This window comes from Ogataea parapolymorpha, chromosome III, assembly GCF_000187245.1.
Source record: "Ogataea parapolymorpha DL-1 chromosome III, whole genome shotgun sequence".
Taxonomy (NCBI): domain Eukaryota; kingdom Fungi; phylum Ascomycota; class Pichiomycetes; order Pichiales; family Pichiaceae; genus Ogataea; species Ogataea parapolymorpha.
Genome location: NC_027864.1, coordinates 493,643 through 508,336, shown reverse-complemented (window position 1 = coordinate 508,336; position 14,694 = coordinate 493,643). Strand labels below are relative to the sequence as shown.

Here is a 14,694-nt window from a genome sequence, read left to right as displayed (position 1 = left end):
TTATGTAATCATTTTAAGGATCTTGTCTTCCCTCCTTCTTTTAGCGCCAGTCATGTCCCTAGCCAAATCCCTAATTCTCATGACAGAGGAGACGCCAAAGGAGCTGCCCCACTATGCCCGCCCCACCTACTCGTCCATCCGCAAATCCAAAACAGGCAGTCCCAGACCTGAGCGTCCTAAGACGGTACGCACGAGACCCCCCACGGCGATGGAATTGAAGCTGGGCTCGCCAAAGACACTTCAGCCCGAAAACAAGCCATCCAAGATCCGCCAGGGAGTGTGGAATCTGTTCAGGAAGTCGTCAGAGGAGACACAAAAGCCCGCTTCAGGTGAGGAAAATGAGGAACACCGCGACGAGCCAGGAGACTTGAAAGACAAGATCTTTGCTGCCTTTGCACCTAAAAAGCCGGCCAAAGAGGAGTCCTATTCCGTGCCAATTTTTGATGATTACGCACGCCAAAACCCAGATATCATCCAGGTGGCCAACAATCTCGCCAGCCAGGCCCAGCTGGAAATAGACCAGAGCGAGAACATTTATAGAGGCGGGCCGTTGCAGAAACTGAGCAAAAATGAGTATTTTGTGCCCCCCGAGGTACTCTTCAGGTCCGTGGGCGACCGCACATACATCCCCGTCGCTGAGTATCTTGACCTGTTGCACAAGTACGCCAGCCTGTGCAACCGGCTGAAGCACTCCAACGGCGGTCACGTGACCGACCTATGATCAAAAAGTTTGAGAAATCCCTTTTTTTTCGTGAAATATTGTTTATAGAGAAAATAATATGGCATCTCTAGAAAGCTTTGTTACAAGGCTGCAGGACCCGAGCCTGGACCTTGGCGCGCAACATGCCGTCCTGTCTGAGCTTTGTGATACTCTAGAGACCTACAATGGTGCCCAGGAGTATGAGCATTTTCTCAAGAGCCTGATGCCGGTTTTCTTCAAGCTTCTGGAGTCCGTGCCCGTCAGCATGGTATCCAATTCGCCTGAACAGAAGCTGCGGCATCTGGTGCTGGACATCATTCACCGTTTGCCTGTTAACGAGGCTTTCCAGCCGTACAGCGTCCAGGTTTTGGACGTGTTGACAAAATTAATTAGAGAGGAAAACGAAGAGAACGGAATACAGTGTATGAAGATCATCGCGTCTCTGCATAAGAGCTACAAGGCCAAGTTTGCCGACAGAGTGCACGAATTTATCGGAATTTTGCAAGAAATCTACAGCAACATCCCACAAGTTGTCGACGAGCAATTTGGCGAGCACGACGAGTCGTCGGCTCCACCGACGAGTGGCTCACCTGGCTCACTAGAGTTGGAGGAAAACACGTCCAAAACGCTTTTCAAGGCGACACACTCGTTCAAAATGATTGCCGAGTGTCCGATAACAATGGTTTCGCTGTACTCGTCGTACAAGGAGATCATCGACGATTCGGTTGCCAACTTTATCCCGCAGGTCATCGGGTTGCTGAGATTGCAGGCCAAGAAGCAACAGGAGGCCCACGAGGCCGCCAAGGCGCGCGGCGAGTACGTCACCGGGGTGACAAAGGAGATCAGGAACCGTGCTTTGTACGGCGACTTCATCCTGGGCCAGGTCAAGGCCGCGTCTTTTCTGGCGTACGTGTTTATCCGGCGCGGGGCCAATTCTGCGCTCGAGCCGTTTCTGGGCGAAATTCCAGATCTCATCGTGCGACTGTTGCAGGACTGTCCGCCGGAGCTTGCCACAGCCAGAAGAGAACTTTTGCATGCCACCAGACACATCTTGTCGACCGAGTTCCGTTCGCTATTTTTGCCCAAAATGGACCTTCTCTTTGACGACCGTGTGATCATCGGCGAGGGCCTGACTGCGCATGAGACGCTGCGGCCGCTCGCCTACTCGATCGTCGCCGACTTTATCCACGTCAACGGCAATTTATCAACAGACCGCATTTGGAAGAGCGTCCAGCTATATTGCGATCATCTGCAGGACTCGACTTTGGCGCAAACAGTGCACATCATGAGCGCCAAGCTGCTGCTCAACCTTGTGGATCGCGTCCTGAAACTCGACGACAAGGAGGACGCTCGCCAGCTGTTTCTGATCATGATCAACGCATTTGTGAAGCGGTTTGCCTTGCTCAACAGGCAGTACACCGACATTGTGCAGCAGCACGAGAAGTTTGTGCAAAATAAGGAACAGAAACGCGTCGACAGCCTTTCCTGGCGCAGCAAGGCCAAACAACTTACGGGCAAGTCTCTGTTTGGTGCAGAGGAGCCGAAACCAGATACGAAACCAGAATCCAAGGATGCTGACGCCATGGACGTCGATTCGCCAGAATACACTTTCTACGAGATGCAGCGCGACGTGCCGATCCATCTGGCGCAACCGTCACCGCAGGACCCGCTCGAGAGCGCCAAATATCTCTTCCGGACGCTGATGACGTTCCTAAAGTCGATTTTCTACGGGTTCCGAAGTTGCAACCCGCCTCCGCAGAAGGACTACACGCCGCAGGTGTGGAACGATTGTGCGCGGATCGTGAGCAGTGAGGAGATCAACATACTGAAAGAGCTGTTCCGCGAGTGCATTTTTGGGCTGCGGTTTTTCCAGAGCTCGAAGCCCGTGCTCAACACCGCGCAACTGAAGCAGACGTTCGACGTTAGCGGACCAAACCTGCCAATAACCTCGTCCAAGGAGGAAAAAGACCTGATGGAGATCCTGGCCACGATGTTTATCTATCTGGAGCCTTCTGCGTTCAACGAGGTGATGCAGTCGCAGTTGGAGCTGATGTTCGACGCGATGCTGAAAAACGCCGCTCTGTTGCACATCCCACAGTTCTTCCTGGCCAGCGAGACCACGACGTCCAACTTCTCGGGCATTTTGATCATCTTCGTCATGTCAAAGCTGGGTGAGCTCGGCGAGATGGACATCGTCAAGTCCAACATTCTGATCCGGCTGTTCAAGCTGTGCTTCATGTCGGTCAACCTGTTCCAGGCCGCTAACGAGACCGTCATTTTGCCGCATCTCAACAAGATGATCCTGCGCTCACTGGAATACACTACCACCGCCAAGGAACCCATCGTGTACTTCTACCTCATCCGGACGCTCTTCCGCAGCATCGGCGGCGGCAGGTTCGAAGCCCTCTACAAAGAGATCTTGCCGCTGCTACAGGTGCTGCTCGAGTCGCTCAACAGACTCATCCAGACCGCCCGAAGACCGCAGGAGCGCGACATTTACGTCGAGCTGTGTTTAACCGTTCCTGTCCGGCTCAGTGTGCTGGTCCCACACCTTAGCTACCTGATGCGCCCGCTAGTGTACGCTTTGAACGGCTCGCAGGAGCTCATCAGCCAGGGCCTACGCACGCTCGAGCTCTGCGTCGACAACCTGACCGCAGAGTACTTCGACCCGATCATCGAGCCCGTCATCGAGGACGTGATGAAGGCGCTCTGGAAACACTTGCGCCCGCTGCCCTACTACCACCAGCACTCGCACACCACTTTCCGCCTGCTCGGCAAACTGGGTGGCCGTAACCACAATTTTATCGGACTGCACCACGATTTGCAGGGTAGCACGGCCACTAACCAGGAACTGGAGGCACTGTTCCGCATCGAGGGCCTGCCAAAGGAAACACCCGTGTCCATCACAGCAGGCATCTCTACCGCGCTCAACACGCTCGTCAACACCCGCTACAAGATGCACTACCGCGTGAGCGCGTTCCGGTACCTCTCTGCCGTGCTCAAGCTCTTCATCGACGCAGACGACGTGCCCGCAGACCTCGCCGCACGCATCGAGCAGGTGATAAGTCACGTGACCGACGAAACCAAGGCCAAGGAGCTGGGCGCCAGCGGCGAGATCGTGCTGGCTCCGGACAACGTGAAGGACCCGGCGCGGTTTACGCGGCAGGAAGAGCTGCTTGTGCGGCTGCTCGAGGCGCTGTTTTACGCGGTGTCGATCGACGAGGTGCGTGACGAGGCGGCTGCTCTGATCAAGGGGATCTGCGAGCACTATGTGCTGCTCTTTTTTGGGCGCACGATGGTGGACGCGTACAAGTTTAACCGGCGTTTTAGCGTGGGAGACCATGAGGGCAAGAAGTCGCTGAACGAGAACACCATTTTCGACGCCATTTCGTACGCTCTCAGCTTCCACATCAAGGCTGTCCGTGACACGGGCGTGGACGCCGTGCGCACAATTTTCAACGCGTGTGTGACGTTGTTTGGTCGCATTGATGACGCGATTAAGTTCCTGCCGATCCGGCGCATGTGCTCCAAGTTTGTGCACTGCTGCTTCGAGGAGGCATACTACACGAAATTGGGTGGATGTCTGGGGCTGCAAACGATGATGTACGAGCTGGACATTCCTGTGCAGTACTTTGCGCTGCGGCAGCTGGAGATCTGCCGGGCGATGTTCTTCGTGCTGCGCGACACGCCGCCAGACGTGCCGTCGGAAGTCTGTCGCGTTGCGAAGCAGCTCGTGCTCAAGCTGCTGAACGACTGCAACCGCGAAGTTTCCAAAGAGGCGGTTTTCCAGCAGCCGTTCCAGTCGGTGGTGAGCCAGATTGTGTTTGACCTGAGCAACTCGAACCCGAACGTGCGCGAGACGGCGCAGGAGGCGCTCGAGACGCTGTCTCACGTGACCCAGGTCCCCGTCGCGACGATGATCTCGCCTAGCAAGGGCATTTTGCTGGCGCCGATCTTCGGCAAGCCACTGCGTGCGCTGCCGTTCCACATGCAGATCGGCAACATCGACGCCATCACGTTCTGTCTCGGGCTCGAGGACACGTTTTTGGAGTTCAACGACGAGCTGAACAGACTGCTTTCCGAGGCGCTTGCTCTCGTCGACGCGGAGGACGAGTCGCTGATCAGTGCACACCGCATTTCCGAACACCGGACGTCCGAGCAGCTGGTCAAGCTGCGTGTCGTGTGCATCAAGCTGCTGTCGCTTGCGCTCACGAAACCGGCGTTTTCCAACGGCAACCCGCAGATCCGGATTCGGATCCTGGGAGTCTTTTTCAAGACGCTGTGTGCCAAATCGTCGCAGATCATCAACGCCGCGCACGCCGGTCTCAAACAGGTGCTGTCGCAGAATTCCAAGCTGCCCAAGGAGCTGCTGCAGAGCGGTCTACGGCCGATGCTCATGAACCTGTCCGATCACAAGAAATTGTCTGTTTCTGGGCTGGAGGCACTGTCGCGGCTTCTCGAGCTGCTCATTTCGTATTTCAAGGTCGAGATCGGCCGCAAATTGCTGGATCACCTCATGGCGTGGGCCCAGCCGCAGACTCTGCAACGCATTGCCCTGCAAGAGCTCGACAATAACTCTACTGTTCAGATCATCGTTGCCATCCTCAATATCTTCCATCTGCTGCCCCCACAGGCGTACACTTTCATGGAAGAGCTGCTGAGCACGCTTCTGTACCTCGAGACACACCTGCGCCGTCACCAGACATCGCCATTCCGGCTCCCGATCGCCAAGTTCCTCAACCGGTTCAGCGAGCACTCCGTCACATACTTTGTTCAGAAGTTCAGCTACAGGACGTACGGCTGCTGGCTCGCGTATTTTGTCGGCCTGCCGGATTCGCCCGAGCTCCGCAGCCAGGTCCGCGCACAGCTGGACACCTTTGCCAAGAGCCTGGCTGACGAGCAGGACCAGAACGTGCGCTACGTGAAGTTTGCCAACCTGGTGGACCTTGTTGCCGCGATCGCGCGCGAGGACCGCGACTGGCTTAAGCAGCAGCAGCCGCTCTTCCAGCAGCTTTTCGACGCGTCGGTGCAGTCGATCGAGTACGCGAAAACCGCCGGGCTCAAGTCAGACTGCCATTTCATGCTGGAACAGGCTATAGGCAAGCTTCAGACAATCTACGTCGATTTCCTCGAGACAACTGCTGCAGGGCCAAAGGAGACGCTCGCCCTTGTGGCGTTTGTAACCACTAAGCAGGTAGCTGTGTCGCCAGCTTTCGAGGACTACACCTTCGAGAAAATCGTCAAAAGCACCAGCGTTGAGTTGCGCCAAGCGTATCTGAGTGCCGTCCTCGATGCTTTGGGCACAGACCTCTGTATGGCTGCCAAATTGTACTTGTTGCGCAACATTTTGCTGCCAACGCTGCTGTTCGAGCTTCACGTGAATGGAAACCTAGCAGGACTTGTGAACGACGCCTGGCTCAGTGCTGTGAACGAAAAAATATGGAAAGCAAACCACCGCGGGGAGGCATCAGGCTCGTTTGACTCGTACCGCGTCGAGCTTCTGCAACTGACCGCGTTGCTGGAAAAAACGTCTCCGGAGCTCGTTGCCAACTACAAAAAAGACATGATCAAGTTCAACTGGAATCTGATCACACTGGACGACGCCATTACGAAACAGGCCGCGTACGTGTCGACGGCGTACTTCATTGCCGCGTTCGAGACGCCGGCAAAGCTGGTGACGCAGATTTTCGTGGCGCTGCTCCGCGCCAACCAGATCGACGTGCGGTACCTTGTGCGGCAGGCGCTGGACATCCTGGCGCCCGTGCTGGAGGCACGTATTGGGTCCAGCATGGACTGGCTCAAGTGGCCGCGCCGCGTGCTGTCCGAGGACGGCTTCAACGTGACGCAGGTGCTGAACGTGTACCAATTTATTGTGCACCATGCGGACCTGTTTTACGAGGCACGTGACCAGTTCGTGCCGAACATCATCACTGCTGTCGGCAAGCTGACGATATTGAACAACAGCTCGACCGAAAACCAGGTTTTGGCGATCGACATGGGAGAGCTGATTTTGAATTGGGAAACCAAGGCGAAGGAAGAGGCCACGGGCAATGCCAACGGCGACGGCGACAAGATGGACGTCGACTCAGACGCCAAGACATACACCGTGCCGTTTGGCCAGCGTGAGACTTGTATCACGTTCCTCATCCGCTACGTCTGCATCAGCCAGCAACGCGCGTCGGAGAATGAGCTAGGCCAGCGCGCGCTCAATATTCTGCACATTCTGCTGTCTCCAAAGTACTGGCCTGAGGTGACCGTCAAGCTTGCCTTTTTCGAGCGGTTCCTGGTGGCTGCGGATTTCAGCACGAGCAACGTGTTGGGCTACTGTTTGAACGCACTGGAAGTGTTGGGTGTTGCACTGGAGTGGAAGCCTGCCGAATGGATCGTGTCGAATTTGGAGTATTTGCAGAAACTGCTTGAAAAATGTATCCGTTCCGACAACCACGATATCCAGGAGGCGTTGCAGAAGGTGTTGAATTTGATTTTAAGTGCAATCAACAAGCAGGTGCCGGCCACCGAGGAGGAGCAACCTGAGGAGGTGACGAACTTCCTTACCTTTTTGACCAACGTGATCTCCGAAGACCTGAATAGCATGAACTCTGTCGCGGCGGGCGTGACTCTTTCGTGGACGCTGGCGCAATACAAACCGGATGCACAGAACGCCCAGATTCCGCTGATTATGCGCACGCTCAGCAAACTCGTGAAGGACCACATTGCCATAGCAAGCCAGAATAGACAGTTCAGCAACTCGGCCGAGCAGAGCGCGTACCAGACGGACTACGAGGCCAAAATGACGACGAAACTGCTGAAAAAAATCCTCGACTTCTCGAGCATGCGTATCTCTGTGCTTGGCGACCAGCGGCGCATCTTTTTGTCGCTGCTGGTGCAGCTGATCGACCGGTCTGTCGACAAGGACCTTTTGATGCGCATCATCAACATTGCGCGCGGCTGGGTCTTTGCCAAAAACGAGCTATTCCCGACTACCAAGGAGAACGCGGGAATACTGTCCAAGATGATGGTATTCGAGATGAAGGGCGATCCAGAGCTAGCAAGAGCGTTCTACCAGATCATTATCGACATCTTCAAAGACCCAGCACTTGCCGGCACCGAGCTGACCGTACGCATGGAGCATCCGTTCCTTGTGGGCACGAAACTCTCCGACACAGGCGTTCGTCGCGAGTTGATGAGCATCTTGGACCGTTCGCTGGAAAAAGACCTCGATAAACGGCTCTTCTATATTGTGCGCGAACAGAACTGGGAGTACCTGGCCGAGTATCCATGGCTGAACCAGGCTGCGCAGCTACTCTATGGCAGCTTTGACTTTGACCATGTTTTGAGGTACACTGACAACGAATACAAATTGGCTGCTCTGGGTGATATCGATGAGGCGTTGCCGAAACGCGGCACACAGGAGCCTGCTGCCCGCGAGCCGATCAAAGCCTTTGTCAGCAAGCACGTCGACTTCCTCAACACTCACGTGCGCGTGCGTGCACGTGACGTGCTGGAGCCGCTAATGGACATTTCGTACCAGAGCCCAGAAACAATCCACAACTCGTGGTGCACGCTGTTCCCGATTGCGTACGGCGCGATCGACCACCGCAACAAGGCGGACTTCCTGCATTCGTTTGTGACGCTGCTATCGAAAGACTACCACGTGCGGCAGCAGGACGGCAAGCCGAACGTTATTCACACGATGTTGGAGGCCGCGGGCAAATGTGCGGATCTACAGCTGCCTCCACACTTGGTCAAGTATCTTGGGCTGAACTATGACGCATGGTACTCGGGAGTGCGCATTATGGAGCAGATCGAGACGAATCCCGTCACCGAGAACCAGAAAATCAAAGAGACAAACCGGGACGCGCTTGTGGAGATGTACTCGAACCTGCAGGAGGACGACATGTTCTACGGGATGTGGCGGCGCCGGGCCAAGTATTTTGAGACAAACTCTGCGCTGTCGTACGAGCAGATCGGGCTCTGGGACAAGGCGTTGCAGCTCTACGAGAACGCGCAGATCAAGGCCCGCAGCGGCGTATTGCCGTATAGCGAGAGCGAATATGCTCTATGGGAAGACAACTGGATCCTGTGCGCAGAAAAGCTACAGCATTGGGACATCCTCACCGAGCTGGCAAAACACGAAGGGTTCACGGACCTGCTACTGGAGTGCGGCTGGCGCGTGGCCGACTGGATCTCCGACAGAGAGCCGCTCGAGCAGAGCGTGAAAACGGTGATGGACGTGCCGACGCCGCGCAGACAGATGTTCCAGACGTTCCTGTGTCTTCAAGGCTACGCACATAGCAAGGAGACAATCCAGAACGTGACCCGGTACTGCGACGAGGGCATTCAACTGGCGCTGCGCAAGTGGCACTCGTTGCCGACGAGAATCACCGGCGCACACATCTCGCTGCTGCACATTTTCCAGCAGTACGTCGAGTTCATGGAGGCGAGCCAGGTGTACCGCAGCCTCGCCACCACAACGGCACAGAACCTGGACGTCAAGAGCCAGGAGCTCAAGCGCGTGCTGCAGGCGTGGCGCGAACGGCTGCCCAACATCTGGGACGACATCAATATCTGGAACGACCTGGTCACGTGGCGCCAGCACGCGTTCAACGTGATCAACAAGGTGTACATGCCGTTGATTCCTGCGTTGCAGCAGAACAACAGCAACAACAACTCGTACGCGTTCCGCGGCTACCACGAGATCGCCTGGGTGATCAACCGGTTTGCGCACGTCGCCAGAAAGCACAACATGCCAGAGGTTTGCATCAACCAGCTGACCAAGATTTACACTCTGCCCAACATCGAGATTCAGGAGGCGTTCCTCAAGCTGCGCGAGCAGGCCAAATGCCACTACCAGAACCCGGCCGAGCTCAGTACCGGGCTGGATGTGATCAGCAACACCAACCTCGTGTACTTTGCTGCGCAGCAGAAGGCCGAGTTCATCACGCTCAAGGGCATGTTTTTGGCCAAGCTGAACTCTCCCGACGAGGCGAACCAGGCTTTTGCCACAGCCGTGCAGCTCGACCTCAACCTGCCCAAGGCATGGGCCGAATGGGGCTTCTTCAACGACGCCCGGTTCAAAGAGAGCAACGACATTGCGTACGCCAAACACGCCATCAGCTGCTACCTACAGGCGGCCGGGTTGTACAAGAACAACAAGGCGCGCCGGCTGCTGTGCCGTATCCTGTGGCTGATAAGTCTGGACGACGCCAGCGGCACTCTGGCCGAGACGTTCGAGTCGCACCAGGGCGAGATGCCCGTGTGGCACTGGATCACGTTCATTCCGCAGCTGCTCACGTCGCTGTCGCACCGCGAAGCGCGGCTCGCGCGTCACGTGCTCATCCGCATCGCCAAGTCGTATCCACAAGCGCTGCATTTCCAACTGCGCACTACCAAGGAAGATTTTGCCGTTCTACAGCGGCAGATGACGCAGCGGCCGGACTCGAACGGCGACAATGCGCCAACGAGTCCCGAGGCGCTTGCACAGCACCCAACGGGGGCCACGCCTGCAGGCAGCTCGTCGCCAGCGCCAGGATCGACGCCGGGGGTCAACTCGCAGCCATGGCAGCATGTTGAGGAGATTATGGGCATTTTGAAGACCGCGTACCCGTTGCTGGCCCTGTCGCTCGAGTCACTCGTTGACCAGATCAGCCAGCGGTTCAAGAGCAGCCACGACGACGACGCGTACCGGCTCGTGGTGGCCCTGTACAACGACGGCGTTCAGTACTTCAACCGGCTCACGAACCCGAAGGAGGACGCCCGTCTACCGCCTGCCACAGAGGCCAACATTATCCGATTCGCAGATACCGTACTGCCGAAACATATTCGCGAGGAATTCGACGTGGACATCATCAAGAGCAAGCCAAACCTCGAGACGTATATTAGCAAGCTGCGTAAGTGGAAAGACTGTTTGGAGGAGAAGTTGGACCGCAGTTTCGGCAAGATGAACATGGAGCGCGTGTGTCCGCATTTGAGCCAGTTCCACCACCAGAAATTCGAGGACATCGAGATTCCGGGCCAGTACCTGCTCAACAAGGAGACCAACAACCATTTCGTCAAAATCGAGAGGTTTTTGCCGACGCTGGAACTGATTCGCGGCCCGACAGCGTGCTACAAACGTATCACGATCCGCGGCCACGACGGCAGCCTGCACTCATTCGCAGTGCAGTTCCCAGCCGCGCGTCACTGCCGCCGCGAGGAGCGCATTTTCCAGCTGTTCCGCATCTTCAACGACGCACTCTCGAAGAACGTCCAGGCCAGAAGACGCAACATTGAGCTCACGCTGCCCGTGGCAATCCCGCTCAGCCCACATATCCGCATCATGAGCGACAGCGAGGACTACGTCAACATGCTGAGCATCTACGAGGACTACTGTCGCCAGAGCGGGCTCAACAAGGACGAGCCGTTCGCGTACACGATCGAGAAGCTGCATGCCGCGTATGACCCGCGGCTGCCGAAGCCAGACATCCTCAGCGTCAAGACAGAGATCCTGGCGGCGATCCAATCGACGCTCGTGCCAAGCACCGTCATGAAGGACTACTTCCTCAAGCATTACACCCGGTTCGAGGAATTCTGGCTGTTCCGCAAGCAGTTTACGTCGCAGTACGCCTCGTTCATCTTCATGACGTACATGCTGTGCATCAACTCTAGACAGCCGCAAAAAATCCATATCAACCAGAGCTCCGGCCGCGTTTGGACGTCCGAAATGCTGCCGTACAAGGTGGCCAGCGGCAAGACGCACTCGAACGCGTTTGCCAACAGCACGCTCGACGTTTCGGCGCAGCGCGCGGCACCATTGTTCTGCTCGCTCGAGATGGTGCCCTTCCGGCTCACTCCCAACGTGCAGAAGCTGATCGGCGAGGCCGGCATGGAGGGCATCCTATCTGCGCACATCATGATCATCGCGCAGTGTCTGAGCGACCCGGAGTACGAGATGGAGCATTTCTTGAGTCTTTTCGTGCGCGACGAGGTGGTGGCCTGGTTCACGCAGCAGCACAGACCTTCTGCGGGCGACCCGCACCTACGCGAGATCGTCAGGGTCAATGTCAATTTTGTCACCAAGCGTGTGGCGCAGCTCAGCCACATGGAGGGCCAGGGAATTGCGTCGCAGTTCATCCTCAACCTCATTGCGCACGCCGTCAACCCGCGCAACCTCGCCAGCACAGACACCCTGTGGATGGCATACATGTAACATTGCAAAATATACTGGTATTAGATCTATTTAGCCGTGCCGCGGTGTGTCTTAATGCAACGCTCGTAGAAATCGTCCGGCAGATTGTCTCTGGCCCATTCGTGCTCGCCCTCACGCTCGATGCGGTGCAGATACCGAATAAGCCTGTTTCTCGTGATGACAAAGTTCACGAGACTCATCAGGAACCCGAACACCGTCAGACTCAGGCTCACCACCTGAAAAACCTTGATCATGCTGGTGACGTCGATTTTTTTGGTGCGTCTCGAGATATAGTCGTAGTCAACCAGCAGCACCTGCTCAGTTTGGAATATCCGCACCGTAGACCAAACCGACAGCGCCAGAGCCACTGCCTGGATGCACACGCACACCACGAAACCCTGGCACGCACGCACCTCCTTGCGCAGGCTCTCGAACGGGTTCTCCAGGTTCTCCTCCATGGTGCTGGCTATGAGGATCGGGAAGAAATACGACGCAAATATATTGTACAGCAGCGACACACTGTAGATGGCGGGTCTATTTTCCACCTCGAAATACACGAATCCGGCGTAACTGAGTCCCAATTGCGCCATCATGAACGCTATGTAGATGAGCATCGAGGAGAACATCTTGGGGTCGGAAAATATGGCGTCCCAGTTGGCCACCTCGTTGATCCGGGCTGGGCGGATATCGGCAGGACGGCCGTGAGCCTCCAAAAGCAGCCGAAACGTGGATATATTATTGCGGGAGGCCATGGTAGCTGATGGTAGCCAGATATATTTTATTTATTTTTTCAGGAAGCGCTCAAAACGGCAGAGCACAGAGGAGGAGAGGTGCACCCCCTCGCGCACCCACACCCCGTACGAGCCCATCATGTTGGCCATCAGGATGTCCGTGAACAGACGGTCGCCCACGACGGCGATCTCGTGCGGCTCCACGCCGCGCTGCTCGAACCAGGCCACGATCTCAGGCCAGCACCCGGGCTTCTTGGTGGAGTGCCGCAGAACAGGCACCCCGGTGTTTTTTTCGAGCCGTTGCGCCTGGCCGTCCACGTCGTCGTTTGTGCCTGCCGAGTTGCTCACAATAAGCAGTCTTCCGGGGTATTCTTTCTTGAGAGAGCTCCAGCGCTCCTCGTAAGCGGGCCACACTCTGTCGTCGTGGTCTCTTGCAATGCAGTTGTCCTTGTCCAGAACCATACCTCTTATATGGGGGAGGTTATGTGGCAGGTGCTGGAACGTGGGGACAACCAGTTGCGGGTTCACGAGTGCCGGGTTGGCAACGATCTTCCAAAAGTGCAGCGTAGCACTCAAATTTAGCATGAAAAAAATAAAAAAATGTTTGAAAAGTATTCATGTCCTGTATAGTGTGCACGAACCCGATCAAAATCAGGGCCGTTACACCCTGCAAGCACGACACGTGCCACGTGTGCGCGTTCAGGACCCGTGCGCTGTACCACAAGAAACAGTGTCTGGTGTGTCGTACAGAGAACGACAGAGTGCTGTTTGCCGACTCCGAGAGCCAGACAGTCGCAGTCTCCGACGACAAGTACGCCATCGACTTCACGTCGCAGGACGCCAAGAAGCAGACGCTTGACCTGCTGCTCAACAAGTGTCCTAGGTGCAGTACTGTCTTCACCACTTTCAAGCAGCTCAGTGAGCACGTTCGCACCCAGCACGACAGAGTTTTTTGCAATATTTGCGCCAACCAGAAAAACCAGTTTGTGTGCGAGCTCAAGCTGTACAACTCGCGCCAGCTGCACCAGCACCAGGTCAAGGGCGATCAGAATGGATTCAAGGGCCACCCGCAGTGCCGGTTCTGCACTGGGAAGCGGTTCTACAGCGACGACGAGCTGTTTGTGCACATGCGTGATAAGCACGAGAAGTGCCATATTTGCGACCAGATCGACGCTACAAAACCGCAGTATTTCCGCAACTACGACCATCTCGCGTCGCACTTCCACGAAGCGCACTACGTTTGCAACGTGCAGTCCTGCCTGGACCAGAAGTTTGTCGTGTTCCGCGACGAGCTGGACCTGCGGGCGCACCAGATCAAGGAGCACGGCTCCATTCTGGGCGGCGACCGCAAGCTGCCGGCGTTTGGCGGCAAGCTGACCATCGAGAAAAAGAAGCCGGACGAGCCCAAGGACAGCTACGAGACCAAGAAGCTGCGGCTCGACGAGCGAGCTAGACATTACTTGAACTATGACCAGGCCAAAGTGGACGAGTTCCAGAAGCTGGTGGGCGAGTTCGGCAAGAACGGCAACGAGCGCGCGGTGCTTGCGAAATTGCGCCAGCTGTTTGTGGAGAGCTCGGCTGAAGATCTGGGCTTGCTGCTGCTGGAGCTCAAGGAGCTGTTCCCGAAAAACTCGTCCCCACACAAATTTCTTGAGACAGAGCTCAAAAGCCACAATCGCGAAAAGCTGCTCGACCAGCAGTTCCCTGCGCTCAGCACTGCACCAGCATCGCGGCCCGTGGGTCCATGGGGCCAGAACCAGCCCACGACGGGGCTGCGCAAAGCTCCGCCCCCGAAATCGAAACCGGTCGTCAATAGAGGCACCTCGTCAAACGTGCGGCTGACGTATCTCAACAACTCGCAGCCCAAGCCACAAGCCCCCGCTCTGGACGACCAGCTGTTCCCGAAACTGCCCAGTGTTCAGAAACCCAAGCCACCAAGGGTCAACCCGGTCAACACCTCGATCGGGCAATGGGGCCAGGGCCTGCAGGAACGACGCGAGGAGTCCGACTTCGAGATCAGAAAGGGCAAGAAGGGCAAGCAGGTGCTGTTCCGAATGGGTGTTAATAGAAACTGATCCGTACCCTTAATGCATTGT

General features: G+C 56.3%; 5 protein-coding genes across 5 annotated transcripts; 3 read left to right on the top strand and 2 right to left on the bottom strand.

Annotated features, from left to right (window-relative positions):
- Nucleotides 1-79: 79 nt before the first annotated feature.
- On the top strand, nucleotides 80-721 carry HPODL_00448 (uncharacterized protein; the record flags this gene model as incomplete). The annotated part of the gene is made up of 1 exon (XM_014080398.1): nucleotides 80-721. The coding sequence occupies one exon, from the start codon at nucleotides 80-82 to the stop codon at nucleotides 719-721; it is 642 nt and encodes a 213-aa protein (XP_013935873.1).
- A 58-nt stretch (nucleotides 722-779) lies between these two features.
- HPODL_00447 (Transcription-associated protein) lies at nucleotides 780-11,888 on the top strand (the record flags this gene model as incomplete). Its single annotated transcript, XM_014080397.1, has 1 exon — nucleotides 780-11,888. One exon carries the CDS (start codon nucleotides 780-782, stop codon nucleotides 11,886-11,888), a length of 11,109 nt encoding a protein of 3,702 aa, XP_013935872.1.
- Nucleotides 11,889-11,914: 26 nt separating this feature from the next.
- HPODL_05152 (putative membrane protein) lies at nucleotides 11,915-12,619 on the bottom strand (the record flags this gene model as incomplete). The annotated part of the gene is made up of 1 exon (XM_014080396.1): nucleotides 11,915-12,619. The coding sequence occupies one exon, from the start codon at nucleotides 12,617-12,619 to the stop codon at nucleotides 11,915-11,917; it is 705 nt and encodes a 234-aa protein (XP_013935871.1).
- Nucleotides 12,620-12,649: 30 nt separating this feature from the next.
- On the bottom strand, nucleotides 12,650-13,060 carry HPODL_00446 (uncharacterized protein; the record flags this gene model as incomplete). Its single annotated transcript, XM_014080395.1, has 1 exon — nucleotides 12,650-13,060. The coding sequence occupies one exon, from the start codon at nucleotides 13,058-13,060 to the stop codon at nucleotides 12,650-12,652; it is 411 nt and encodes a 136-aa protein (XP_013935870.1).
- A 155-nt stretch (nucleotides 13,061-13,215) lies between these two features.
- Nucleotides 13,216-14,673, top strand: HPODL_00445 (LIM domain and RING finger protein; the record flags this gene model as incomplete). Its single annotated transcript, XM_014080394.1, has 1 exon — nucleotides 13,216-14,673. One exon carries the CDS (start codon nucleotides 13,216-13,218, stop codon nucleotides 14,671-14,673), a length of 1,458 nt encoding a protein of 485 aa, XP_013935869.1.
- Nucleotides 14,674-14,694: the final 21 nt, after the last annotated feature.